General features: G+C 38.9%; 1 protein-coding gene across 4 annotated transcripts in view; it reads right to left on the bottom strand.

Annotated features, from left to right (window-relative positions):
* Nucleotides 1-1,741: 1,741 nt before the first annotated feature.
* AIG1 (androgen induced 1) overlaps nucleotides 1,742-14,698 on the bottom strand; it is a 123,673-nt gene continuing 110,716 nt past the window's right edge. For all 4 annotated transcript variants that reach the window (XR_007777074.1, XM_009095339.4, XM_050972115.1 and 1 more), the window contains 2 exons: nucleotides 5,415-5,578; nucleotides 1,742-2,383 (listed from right to left, as the gene is read on the bottom strand). Coding sequence is in view for 3 of the 4 variants with exons in the window: in XM_009095339.4 (XP_009093587.4) it covers nucleotides 2,346-2,383; nucleotides 5,415-5,578 (202 nt within the window). In the remaining variant the exon portion in view is untranslated. The remainder of the gene's footprint in view (nucleotides 2,384-5,414; nucleotides 5,579-14,698) is intronic.

The raw sequence follows: 14,698 nt of genomic DNA, 5'->3' as shown, positions 1-14,698 counted from the left end.
TCACAAATTCAGAGATATGAGGGATGACAACTTTAAGCATGCCTATGCTATACCTCTGAAAGGGAGCCTTCTTTCACTTGGACACCTACCTATGGATTCATCTGTGCAATCTTGATCTCTGACAGTTCTGTTCTCTTTATATTCTTACTACATTTCCTATATTGCATATAATGACATGGTATTAGAAGAAAAACCTATCTTGAGCTGGTACAAAACTTGCTGAGAAGGAGGAATCTTTCCATCAATGTCAATTTTTGACATCTCAGACATTCAGTATTCACTGGTGCCATATATACAGTAGACATGAGCAGAGCGTGCTCTAGAAGATTTGGTACAGCTGTGTGGCATTTTGGCACTTCTTATTTTTATTTAACACATTCTTCCCATCAGAATGAATTCTGGAATTCTGTGAAGGAAACAATACCTGTGAAATAAAATTAAAAAAAAAAAAGTCCTAGACTTAACAGCAGAGTATAGGTTATGCAAATTCTTTATATGACAAAAAGTCAAGAGAATTTGTGCTTTGGGCTTCCTGCCCTAAGCCACAGCTGCTGCTGTGTAAAGTACAGCCAGATCCCCCAGAACATTCATTGTCCACCACTACTTTCATGTGCTACCACAGCTTTCAGAAGCAGTGACTTTAAACAGTTCCTAGCTCACTGAACATGACTGAACCCATGTCTTCTTTCTTTCCTGAGTTTTAAAAGCCTGTTGCAAGTAACACTGTGCACATCTAATGGGGAATTCAGAAACAGCCGAACATAATATCCTTCATGCAAGGCCCCATGGCTATGGCCATTTGCTTCCAAATTCTACTAGTTTTGTGTGTCCTGTCCTCTCCTTCTGTAGGATCATTAGAAGAGCTCCTTCTCTATCTGGCCACTTACTTCCATGAAATTTCTAGTAGTTTGCTTAGCTTTGAAACTCTTGATCAGCAAGTTAAAAATAATCTAGCAGATGGACAGACAAAGCCAATATAATTACTGAGTCTTATATTTGAAGGAAACAAACCAAAAAGCACATTGTTGAACTTGTGCTGTTCTGTATGATAGTGTGTACATAAATATGTTTTCAAAGTACTTTGGAGGCATGTAATGAGTTGCACGAGATCAGTTTCCCCCAGAATTATTCCAGAGCAGAAACATTGTTAAACAGTATTATAACTCTGCAGAAATCCCCTTACTAAAAACAACACATTAGCACTATACATACTCAAAGTGCTCTGCATGTGTTAAAACAAATGACTAAATACACTAATGAAAAAATACGTGATATGAATACCAATACTCGGATCGTAAAGCTACTTTTTAATAAATATTCTCTTGCCAAAAATTATTCTGTTCACTTTATTTTAGTTCTTGACAATTTTTTCTGCCTACTAGAGTTACTTCTTGATTGTCTAATAATTAAACAGAATTCTGTTAAACAATCCCTAGTATTTTGCATTTGAATTCCTTATACAAACAGGCATACGCTTAACTTCAAACATTTGCTTATGTGCCTTCCTGAAGTAAGAAGGAACTTAAATGCTCTCCCTTTTATAACAAAAACAGCCCAGCCCCCCTACTGAGAACTTACAACTTGAAAATGCAGGATTTGTTATTTTACTATGAAAATAAGAAGAAAAATTCTCATGTAGAAATTATATAATCTACAGTTGACACTGGAAAACCTGAATATGTATCATTCAAATGTCATCAATCCACCTAAAATTTCAAGAATCAGCATGAAAAAACAGAAATGCAAGGATAATTTAATCTTTATTTAGGTCCTAAGATCTTAACACTGCAAGTAAGATTTCACTGGACTGGTAAAATTATTAACATAACAAATTTAAGGCAGCTGTTACATAGTGTTACATTAATATTTCAGTCAGACTGAACTCTTCTTTAGATACATTCATGCAATTAACTTCTACGCTGTAATTTGAAATATATGGGATTGCTTTGTTTCCCTGTATTAGACCTATCTGGTTAAACTTTTCTCAAACAGTACAGAGAATGGACTCATTGTTTTTTTTGGAAGAAGTAAAAAGATCTAATGACTTCATGGTTAAATGACTTATTTGATTCAAGAAACGCATGTTGAGAATGCTTTGGAGATAAATATACATCTTATATGTGTATGTCACATGCAAGCATGGAAAAATTGAAGGTTGAAACATTAATATTATTCTTAACTAAAATCATTTTCCCCCCATAGAAAATCCAAAAATATCCTTGCACTGAGAAGTGGGCCCATGAAATTTCTTCCTTTCCAAAAGATTCCTCTCCAGGCCAAACTCTGCTGGGGATGAGAAATCTTCCATGCAGCCGTAAACAATCCTCTGTGTTGTCTCTTATGGTTCACTCCGATTTCGGTTTTTCTTTTCCTTCTTCAATACCTGAAAACATATGGAGAGCAGCTCCTCAAAATCTCTCAATAAAAACAACCCAATGGAGGGTTTGCTTAGAGAGGTTCCTCTAATGCATTCATCTTTCTTTTCCCTTTATTGATGTTGTTTCTCCTGATCTTGCTCGCATGTGTTACCTCACCTGCTGTGAAGGAAAAGAGCAGCTGCACACCTGATGGCAGTGGTTGTCCAGTAATGAACTGCACAATCCTCCCTCCCTCACTCCCATTTTCAGATCAGCCTGACCCCCTGCTGCACACCCAGCCTTTGATGGCTGCAGGGGTCTGGGAACACTGAGTTCCCTCACCTGCTCTGCTTACCTACTAGCAAACTAAATAGATGTTACTATAGCTGAATCTAAGCAAACAACTTTGTTTGAAAGAAAATTTTAATAACTGTGTTTCAGAATTCAATAATTGGAAGCCCCTCTCCATTTCAACATTGGATTTTTAAGTATCTGTGGGTACATCTCCCTTTTTCAAAAGTACAAGAATGAATAAACAATTACTGCTGAGAGGGTGCCTTTCTCTTCTTGTAGTGGCCATTTCTTTCAGTAATATCAGGTGGACTGAGTTGAGTGTACAGCTCCTTAAAGAAATTATTCTAACTGCAGGATTTGTCTCTTTTCTATGCTGGGCCAGGCAGCAGACTGTGTTTTTTCTGGCAATGGAAACATTCAGCTATTTCATATGCCTGTTCCTGGACAATGAATTACTACTGGTATCTGACAAAAGTATTGTTCTTCTGACTAAGCCCTCTCTGCCAGACATCTCAAATACAAATATTTCTTTTGGAGTTTTTCAGGCCTGCTGCATGCTGTAAAAGAAAGACTTACGATAACCAAAGGCAAAAAAGAAGCTTGAGAATGCTGAGAGGAAAATCCAGTCACAAGTAAGATCACCTGCTAGAGCAATATATGCACAGGCAGTAAGTACACCGTACATCACTTAAAAAACATAGTTAATGAATTCAAACATGGGAAACAATAAGATTCATCTGCAGTTAGAAAGCACAACTGCAGAGCTGCCTTGTTGAAAGAAACAACACCAAGACAAAGGGGTCTGCATGTTGCCGGCAGCCCGAGTACAATGGCCCTGGGTGTTGCTGGCACACCGGTGTAATGGGAGAGCCACAGTCAAAGGTTTAACAACCAAAACAACAGACTGGGACCAAAAGATTACAGACAGTTTACAATGTTGCTCCAGAGCCAATCTTATGTCTTCTGCTTTCTCCTAGAAGGAACTTTTCCAATAATTTTAAAAGCTACTTTATTTGCCTTTCTGAAAGCACCTCTTTCCTTTCTTCTGAAGCACTCTACTGGAGATGCATCAAATAGTTTGGCAGGAACGCAGATATCCTCAAAATTGTGGACAGACGCTGGCTTGTACAAAGGGCAAAATTTTCCTTCCCTACCATGTTTGTGGTTTAACTTGGAAAAACTAACTGCAAATCATTTTGTCAGTAGTGAGGTTCTATTTAATGCATCTCCAGAGGCAAATAAAAAAACTCCAAACCCAAAACAACCCCTTCTCACCCCAGAAATCTTCTCATGGCAGACTGTTTTGATTTGCAGTCTTACTGCTCAAAAGCCTCTTTTAAGTGTACAGTTTTCAAATAATATTTTCCCAGGTCTTGCATGGTGACAGACTGGCATAATTTTACATCTCTGCTGTTTGTGGTGTTCCTGCCACACACTTTGGGTAAAGTTTGTGCAAAGTGTTTCAAGCTCAGCAAACCAGCACATGACTCATGGCATTTTCTGTTTTGCAAGTGCTTGAGCCACAAAGGACTTGGGATCAATATCCCTTATCTATGTGAAGGAAATGATGGAGAGGACAATAATGCCAGGGTAAAAACCTTGAAAGATGTTGGGAGAATGATAAAACTGAGTTAGCTCCTCTAGGGCAGCAGGCTGCAAGGAGCAGGGATTTTGCTATGTATACTTTGGAATAGAGCAGGAGATTTTCCACCCTCTTCTTATTCATGGGCTTGCTAAGAATATGTGATTCTTTACCGCACTATTATTCTTCACACAGGACTTAGGTCAAACGAAATTATTCCTTGCAGCTGCCTTTTTTGGAAACATCTTTCCAGAATTAGCTTTAAAACATTAAATAAATGTGAATTTGACATCAAACTGAGGACTGAATACTCATCTTGAACACTATGACCAGTGATTGATTGTCCTAGAGCAAAAATAAAAAGGCATTTTACACCTGGATGCTAATATGGGCAAACAGAAAGTAAAACTGCTTTGAGCTTCTAGCATTAGATTCTACCTGGTATTGGAGGACTTGTTAAAGAGAGTTGTGTATGCCATTAACTAGCAGGTGAATTTATTTCCCTCCAGTTGTGATTTGTCACATCAGCTATTATGAATGTTGTTTGCTTATTTCATTCAATTTGATAAATGAAAAACATCTTTCATAGATAAAAGGAACCTACTTTTAATCTTGTGTTTCTTATTTTCCCTTTTCCTCTCCCTCAGCAATGGGTGGCCTAGGCAGGATAGATGATGTAGAGTCTGCACAGTTAAGTTTACCCTGCACTAAAGTGATCTTTTATTCCTGTTATTTCACTGACAAGAACATATTCATTTTCCCTGAGTAAATTTATATGGTGAGAAAATACCTTATACCTGAAAATACTGAAAGAGTATATTTTCATTTCTCAGTCCAAGCCTACCATTAATGGCATTTGCACAGAATGATACTTTATTCTAGCTGCATTTAATGGGTTCATCAGCTAATAAGTGGGTTGTAAACATCTCAGGTAATTGCCAAGAGCTCTTAAATTAGTACTGTAAGTTATAAAAGAGAATACATATTCATAGCTCATCAGGCTCTCCAGCAGACATTCTGTTCATCTGTCTGTTTTTAAGGGCAGACAAGCGAGATGTTTCAGTGGAACTTCTGTCATTTTCCTTTGTTTTAGTCAGCTTAAAACATCTACACTTTCAGAGAAACATACTCAAGTCCTGATGGTGTATTTCACGAGATAATATTCCTAAAACAATACTCACATTTTTGCGTATCCCAGATGTAGTTGTTCAGGACTTCTCCCACCAAGTAGAATACGTTAATTATTACAGTAACAGCTGCAAAAAAGATTATTTTGACACCTGGGCTGAGGTGCTCAAGAAGCGGGTACACCCACACTCCTGTAACGTGGTGAATCCAGCACACCCTGAAACAAAACAAAAATAACAAGCTTGGCCTGTAGGCTTAGCTACTGTAACCCAAAAAGCAATTATTTGAAAGGCCTGCAAGTTGCAGGTGAACTGGAGCATGTGCATGGCATCCATTCGGAACAGACACCACAAATGATGAAACTATGACTGATTTCCCACATTCTTACTGCTTTGCTTTCAATTTATTATGAGCAGTTGGCCCATTTTCATTTCTGATCTAGGCAGGTATTTTCTTGTTCACTTATATTTCTGAGGAAACTCCTGTTTTGTGCCAAAGATGGAAACTGCAGCAGCCTCTGTTCCAAGCAGGTTCTTTTTCCTAAAAGCATTCAGGGTTCTACAGGCTCTCCTACCATCTCTCTCTGCTTTCTGCAGTTATTCTTCTTGCACTTCATACACATTTGCGTTTTTCTTTTGCTTTTCCTCGCTACACATGGTAATCAGTTTTTGGGTTTGCCAGAAGCATATGGTTTAGATTCTCTTTGAGAGAATAATTTCTTCAGCAACTGTGTTTTAGATTGGTCCTCCTTTTCTTTCAGCTACCTACCATAATTTGGAATCTAGAAATTTTTTTCTAGGTAAGATAAATATTTTTTTTGAAAGACCAAACAAAACCACACCTCAAAAGTAGTGCCCAGCCCCACAGCCAATATACAGTAAAGGAAAAGGATTGATGGTGGTTTGCTGGTGACACAGAGATTTTTAGTATTCAACTACAGAGGACATTGTTGGTACACTAACTCAAGAGACAATCAGCTTTACTGCAGTGCAGCCTGAAGAAGCACTCCAGGTGTGTGGTTTTGCTGTGTGTGGCTGCAGTGGACACCTGTATCCTCTGATGGGATTGCTTTTGTGTTGAGATCTGATGCAGTGAGTGGTGAAGTCAGAGGGAGCAGAGAGAGTCCATACATTCCAGTAGGTGGAAGTTAAGAAAAGCAAATACTGGCAAACAACTGAGCAAACGTCTCAGAGGCTAACTGGGTGAAGTGCTCAGTGAAGGCAAGCTGGGGCTTTGCTGGGCTCTCCTCAAGAATGTAAATCTTTTCATTTCTGACCTGAAAATTTGAGTGAAAAGCTCACAGTGAAGCACAACTAGAGCAGCTGCACTGTTATACAAGGGGATTTCCATTATTTGATTCACTTGCTGGTGTTTCTATTTGCTTAAGGAAGATTTTTGATCACTAGATCAACAGTCAAAGGCTCCTAAAGGGCAGAGATAGAGAAGTCCACAGAAAACTGCTACCATAAAATTCTGTTACTCAGGGAGTACAGAATCCCTGTTTAACAATCACCCTGGAAATGTACATGGCTGTCATAGCTTCTCTCCTCCTTGGAAAAGCTTTTATTACAGCCCAACCCTTAACAGTTGGACACCTCACTTGGGAAACTACATGTGTCAGTAAATTAATCTGCATGATCTAAATGCAATTAAACCCCCTTTCTCCAAATCACTTCACATATGGGAAATTATCTCTGTACTTTACAGTTATTTTCCCCAGTATTCTTCTGTGATAGAATTAACCTGACAAGATAAAATTATCTATGAAAAAATGAAGGGTTCCTGCGTAACCCATGGTAACAGGGGACACCATGTTCCTTTTGATGAAAGAAAAAGATGAGACAGTTGGGTAGAAGGTAGTGGGATGTCCCCTGCTACCAGGTCTGATTAGCAAGGAATGTCTATTATCGCCTAACAATTTTCAGTTTCATTTACTTCTTTCAGTTTTCATTTGCTTTTTTTCCCCTAATGATCATTCTGTGAAAAACAAGCTCCAAGGAAAAAGACTGAAAAAGAGCTAGTCTCTTTCTCCACTTATTTCCTTTGGTGTGATGAAACTTCCCAGAATTATAAAGTTATAATTTACAGAGGGACTTTTCAAGGGACCTTCTGAACAGCATCTACGTAGCTAGCTTCATGAACCAAGTAGAAGTGGCTTTTACTAGAACACATTTATGCTAGAAAGAGGAACATTTTCTCAATCCAATCAATGAGTCACTGATGAGCTGCTGCATGTCAGCAATATCTGGTTAGTTCAGGCTTTGCAGACAGCTCACATACTCAGCTCCCTGCTGCCCAGCACAGGAGCCCACTCCCTGCATGGTGATGCTGCTCATGCCTTCAGTGTAGCTGTTGTTTGCCCGTCCCTGGAGTGGCCACACTGTCAGCACTGCTTTGAGCACAAGAGGGACCAAGCACCACTCTGGAGACAACAGTCACAAACCCACCTGATCCTTCTAAAAATGAGCACAGCACGCTGCTGGCTATGCTGGGGTGGAGTAATATTAGCCTTCTCTCACTGAGCAGTGACACACTGACTGCTCCAGCATTGTCTGTACTATAAACAGGAGCAGCAAAGGGACAACTGCTGCCATGGAAACCTCACCTGGTGGCCTTTCTTAGTGAGTTTGCTCCTGCTGCAAATACAGGCATTCTCGAGGCTGCACTATAAAGGGCTGATCAACCATTAGCATAAAGCTTCCACACAAGAGTGCTGATGAATGAATGTTAATGAATGCCTTCGGTGTTGCCACTCCAGTAGCCATTACTCCTATCCAACCTCATTATTAGTTAAGCACAGAGAAGCATGCATTAAGATTTACTTAGGAGTGCAAAAAACTAGATCAGATTGAAGACTTTGTTATTGAACTGGTGTAAAAAATGTGTAGTTTAGATAGAAATAAACTGAGGAGAAAAAGAAAAAGGAGAAAAAGAGGAGTAAAACTGGACTGGCTACTTCTGAGAAGATAAAATTAACCTGAACCTCCCTGTGATTTGAAACAGTAGCAGCTGTATGTAGACATAACTGTATACTTTCAAAGATGAATGTGTTACAGGTCATGGAGTTCATCTAGCCATTTGTTAGAAACAGTAAAAAGAGAAGGAATTGAAATATTCACACATTGTATTTAAATTAAAATGTCTGTTAAAAGAAAAAAAAAAGTGGTTGTTTTTAGAAATTTTCAACCAGTTGGTGCAGAAATCAGTAAAAGCTATTTGAAAATGCACAGTATTGCTTGTTTTTAACAAATCTGTCAAAAAATGTGACTTTGTAGCTAGTTTTCACTTCTACTATACAGTAGATGTTTTATATCTCTCCCATCAAAGTAATCCAGCGAAAATTAAAACTATGCAGGGAACATACATTTACATTTATTCTTTGGATGTAGATCTTTTGTTAATGAGGAAAACTAAGCACAAAAATTTGTTGGAACCTTGTGGTTTATGTGTATTCTGTCAGTTTAAATGATACAGCTGTAACAACAGCACGTGTAAGACCTTAGTCCTGGCAGAATCAAGCTCAACAAGTGAGTATAATGGCAGATAATAACCATGACAGCTCATGTATTTTGTAATGGGAGATGTTGGAGAAGATGGTTGCTCCTTCATGGTGGCTGCTCTCAGCTATCATAGCTTGGCAGTACTTTCTGGTCTGGACTCTCAGGGTCCAGCCCAGTTTTATAATCTTCATCATAATCTGTCATCATCAACAACCAGTACTATGAGTTCTGGAAAAAGGAGCTGCTAGATGAGGGGCTATGTAACTTCTCAAGAGCATCAAATGAAAGGACACAGAATAATAATGCATGACATAAAATGGGTGAAGAGCTTCCAATTTTCTTCCTTGTGACAGAAGAATCACCTCAATGCAACTCAGAGACAAGAAATGCAAATCTGATAATGGAAATATCTTTCTGAATGATACCTAATTAATCTCTGGAATGCTCTACCCTACCTTTCAGTGATACATCACTGAAATAGAGATATTCAAAAAAGTTTTGAAGTATGAAAGTCTGGAAGCCTATTTAGTCCACTCATCTTCTCTAGACCCAATCACGCACTTCTAGCCAGTTTCTGAAATCAGGAAATTGTACAAGCAATAAGAACATGCATAATTATGCCTAAGTTTAAAGACTACAAGGTATATAAACCATCAAGACTAAAGAATCTAAGCACCTACATTTTGCCATAAGTTTTGGAAGAAAACTCCCCCTTCAAGGCTGGTTGTTTCATAATGGTTTGCTAAGCTCTCCTGAAGCATTTGACATTAGCTCTACCTGGAGCGTGGGTACATGACAACTCCCATCTATGAACAGCAGTTCCTTTCTGGTTACTTCTTGCAGCAGCAAATCCTCTCCCAGATCTTCACTGCTCTCCATATTTCCAGTGACTGACACAAAGGAAGGCTGAATCCTTGGTTCCAGACAAATTGTAGGTGCCTTCCCAGTGGCTACTCTTTAGCAAACAGAACACGGGCATTTTCTATGCCTTTATTTCATGATCTTCTCCAGCATCACTCTCCTCCTTTTCCACCAAGAGTGATAACTTTAATCACTATTCCACTATTAAAATGTGGAATGTCTTCCAAACAAGGTGATAGGCTTACAGAAGCTGAGACATTCAAAACAAACAAACAAACAAATATTTTGTGGTTATAGTGCAGGTCCAATCCTGATCCTGTGCTTTCAGGAACACAATGACCCACACTAAATTTGTTCTACTTTTGGTTTCTAATACTGATTGATGCGAGATGCATCTTCAAAACTTCCCCCCAAAAACACAGGAGAGTTTGTTCTGCATCAAATCAGTTTTCTTAAGATCTCAGCTATATTAAAATACTGGGCTTCTTATATTAACGGCCAGCCAGACCTAATACACCTACACCAGGAATGTACATAGTTTAGGAATTTTAAAGACTAAAAAGTAAGTTCAATAAACAGTCATCACTTAGGAAATAACAGCAATCATCCCCTCTAGTTCCATTTTCTTAATGATGGATTCATCTCCATTCATATGAGTGGAGAACAATACATGGGTCACAGGACTAATATACTGCTGTGGAGTGGCTTATGCAGTCAGAAGCAGACAAGACCTGAGAAACTGCAGCTGCAAATAATGTCACATCCAGAATGTACTCAGCATGACAAGGTGCTGGCATCCTCTGGGAGGAACAAAGCTTAGCAGAAATTTGTGTTTATGTACAGGTAGCTACAATGACAGAAACTTAGCAGATTCACTGCAAAGTGCTGTCATCTCTGGAAGTCATCTATTTTGATAAATAATTTTTCATTTTAAATATAGTAATGGTTGCTATGCCTTCTTGAGCTATATTTGAAGGAGCTGCACAAGGAAGTGAGAACATATTACCCATGCATGTCATCTGTGATTGTGCTGTTGCTTTGACTGAAACATTTGAGGATGTGGAGGTGGAGGCAAGCCAGAAAGTAACAGTCCAAAATGGCTAAGTGAGACCTAACAGGCTGGGGATCCATACAGCATTCTCTTGCTGAAAGCAATTCTGCCCTGCCATCCACCTTCTGGGTCAGGTACAAGGGATGCTAATCTTCCTCTGGCCTATTTCTGCTGCTTCTGTTTCTTCCTACTCTTTCCTCTTTGGGGCAGCTCCAGCTCCAACTCTCTTCTCCTCCTCTGCATTCTCATCTATCATCCACTTCTACAACAGCCTTCCACTCTGGTTTCAAATTCTGTTTCTCTCTCCCTCTCCCAGCATTCCCCACTTACTTTCATGATTTCAGCTTTGAAGCTGCTGCCCTGTGAGCTGTATGTTTCCTTATCCACATCTCTTTTAACCCATTATTTTATTTCATTTCTTTTGTTTGCCCCCAGGACACTTTTTTTTTTCTCTAACCATGGACTCCTCTGATCTTTATAGAACTTTTATTTCCAGTGCTCACTCCCAAAAGCATGCATGATGCCCTTCCTACACACAAACCCTCAGCACAGCCTAGCAAAGCTGTGTTGTGTATCTCCTGCTCCACTGGCACCACCAACCTCAAAAATCCTTCTGGTTTCTCAATCCTGTCCTTCTTTATCAACATGACTGTCAATTCTCACCAAGCTTCACACTCTAACCCACCACCCCTCTCTTCTGAATGTCAAGGTTTGTCCTAGCAGTCTGTGCCAACATCTGCTCTTTCTAATCTTCCTCTCCTTCTATGGAGAATCGCTAGTGGAAATCCTACAGCAAGCCTGATAGAATCAATCTCAAATTCATTCCAAATCCTCAGTGTACATTCCCTTCTTAAATTTGTTCAAGAAGAATCCTGCAAATTACCCCATCTAAATGCTCTCCCTCAGCGAATCTAAGGAACTCTCCTAAAGTCACTTCAAGAGAAACTTTATTTTCAAATCAAAGTTTAAAAGCTCTTTAAATAGATTTATAAAAGAATGAAAGAATGAATCAAGTCCAAGCTTGGCACATGTGGAGGCAGCTCCTAGTGGATTTGAGATAGCTGTAAGAGAGCAGATCAAGCTTTTCGCTCCCAAACATGCAGCCCAGTGTGACTACAGCAGTGGAGTCAGATTCTTAGGGTCTGTTTTTTTGGCATCCTGAAGTGCTCAAAAGTAGAGGGAAAAGGAAAACCATTTAAAATAAACATATTTGTCTCAGTTTATTTTAGGGACATATTAGGCTCTGATATTAGTTACCATGAGGTCATTCTTGTTACAAGGAGCAACACATTTCTGGCTCTTTTCTGTTCCTTGACAACTAACGCCATACACTTATTGGCAGAATTTTCTGGTAGTACTGGCAAATGCTCTGGTTTTCTTAGCACTGTCTAGATTTAACAATTAAACACAAACTGTGACCTTTTCAAGCCATGCTAAATAAAGCCAATAGGCTTTTCCCATCTTATCCCATGGCCTCGATCCTGAAAGTCCATGTATGGTGTGCAACATGCAATGCAAGTCTGAGGATGTTCTGCCTGGGCACAGTTCCTTGCAAGCTCCCTCTCACAGAGAGAGCATGAGCTAAGTGTGCCTACTCAAAAACTCTTTGACTGAAGGGAGAGAATGCAAAAAAAAAAAAAAAAAAAACCAGAAAAAGCTTTTACTCTTCAAAAAAGGATGTTTCTCAGAAAACAAGTCTCTGAATCATGCTCAGGAGATATCAAGTTATTTAGCTATGTTCTTCCAATTTCAGTAATGCTATTCAGAATTGTTTGCCAGTTTTTTATTTACCAATTATATATTAAAAAGCACTTGCTATTCTACCACCTCTTTCATACATGACAGCTTCAGTCACATACAAAATAAAACAAGCCTTCCTCTACTTGGAGTTGAGAAAAGCATTCACAGAATCAAACCTAAACAACATCCTCCTATATATTCCTTCCCTGTAAAAAGTGCAACACAATACATAAAACATGTAGGATGGTAAGAAAGTTTCAGCTGAGATTGGAAGAGAATCCAAAATTCAAGAACAAAACACAGAGAACATCTGATTAGCAACTGTCTTCACTTTATTCTGAGGGTTGCAGTGAAAACACTTCTGCTGAGGGAAAAATGGAATAGGCAAAAGAACAAATTCTCAAGTGGCAGATCCCTAAATTCTAGTTAAAAAAACATAAACCATAAACTAAGCCTCAGAACAGGACCCATAGACAACCCTAGGTACAAAGAAAGGAAGTTCCACCAGGCTGTATGGAACTAGGTCATGTGCAGGTATAGTCTCATTTTAATACACTGTGATAAGCTTGAGGGTGCTGCCAGAAAGGACAACAAATCCAAATTCAGCAATTCCAAGCCCTCTGAGTGATTAAGGTCTCTACTGTAATGTGGTCACTTGACAACAGGAAGACAGTGGATTTCAGCTGTGAAAAGAAGCCACACCCTGAATGAGAGGGATGACAAACTCCTCACTTTTCATACTTTCTGGTAGATTTTTCCAGCCTGTGAATATGACATATCATATTGATGTAATGGGACCAAGATTTGGCTTGCAGCCTCAAGCGCATCTTGGATAGAATCTTCAACAGCACCTGCAGGCTGAGGACATGCAGAACTTGCAAGTGATGGCACAGTGTAGGTTTTGTCTGCCTCCACTCATCTGCAAAGGCCTCCTTCCATAACAGTAGAAGGAGAAATGGGTTTTATGTGCATAATTTTGCAGGATGAACTTTTAAGATTGTCTCATCTCATTTAAAGAGAAATCACAACTTGGAAGAAGGCAAATCACTTGAGAGTAGCCCTATCTGTTTTGGAAATAATATATGTGTAGGCAAAACCAATAAACAGCAAAGGGAGATAACCATAGTCTGTGCCTGGGTAATTATTAATGCAGTAATTATTTAATGCAGAATCTGCTTCTCCTGCTTTACTTGTCCCACAATTTTCCTTAACCTTGTAGCTGCAGGATACAGATGCACCGTACTAGGTATGATCAAACTAGATGAGCATCACACTGATACTGTAACAGATTCTTAAAATATTTAAAGACACATCTGGTTTTGTTTCACTTGTAAAACTGGATTATTTCAATTTCAAATTCTTCTAAAAATACTACTGCATGTGTTTACTTAGATGATTTTAGGAGTTGCCAGAGGAGGTCAAGCCATAGGTACCTGCCAATCTGTCTCCAGGCACCATTAGAGGAAGCTCAAGAACTATCACAGTTAAGCATTACTGTATATGGGTTAAGAACATAATTACTTTTTCCTGAGGGAATAATCATATGCCTTTTTACATGAGGCTGCCCTTATCTTACAATTACGAATATTATTCTTTTTTAAGGAGGCTATGTATGTTTATCAAAGCAAATGGCAGAATGTGGCTGTTGTCCTGGGACACAACATCCCACTTCAGCTGGATTAATAGCATTGTGTGATCGCTGAGTGCGTGTGGATAGGTATGGATAATGACCTCTCTTTCACTGGATCAGAGGGACAAATTGCATAGTTGAAGCAGTGTGATAGTACTGCCTCAAGATCATGTTACTCTCACCTTAGTTTTTTCTTTCTTGGTTGGTGGAAATGTTGGAAAATACCTTCTTAGCTGAGAGAAGGATGTTGTGAAGTAAAAAGAAAGAGTATGAAATGGGGGTCATGAAAAGCAGAAAGAATAAGGGACAGATGGCATCAAAGGAGAAATATAAATAAAACAAAGTTTGAGTGAAAAATAAACACTAGGGTGACCAAAGTATATTAACTCTGCCATGCAAGTCAGGTGCTTGATTAGAAACTGCCCAAATACTTAATGTTGTATAAGAAAGATTATTTCTGTTTTAGTTTAATTTCTCACCAACATTTGCATTTCTTAAAACAAACTTTTGAGTGTTTGCATTACTGACTTATTCTGTAATCAATTTTACAGAAAG

The sequence above is a fragment of the Serinus canaria genome, chromosome 3, assembly GCF_022539315.1.
Source record: "Serinus canaria isolate serCan28SL12 chromosome 3, serCan2020, whole genome shotgun sequence".
In the NCBI taxonomy this organism is placed as follows: domain Eukaryota; kingdom Metazoa; phylum Chordata; class Aves; order Passeriformes; family Fringillidae; genus Serinus; species Serinus canaria.
The sequence above is the reverse complement of the archived record's forward strand: the minus strand, read 5'-3'. Positions and strand labels throughout refer to the sequence as shown.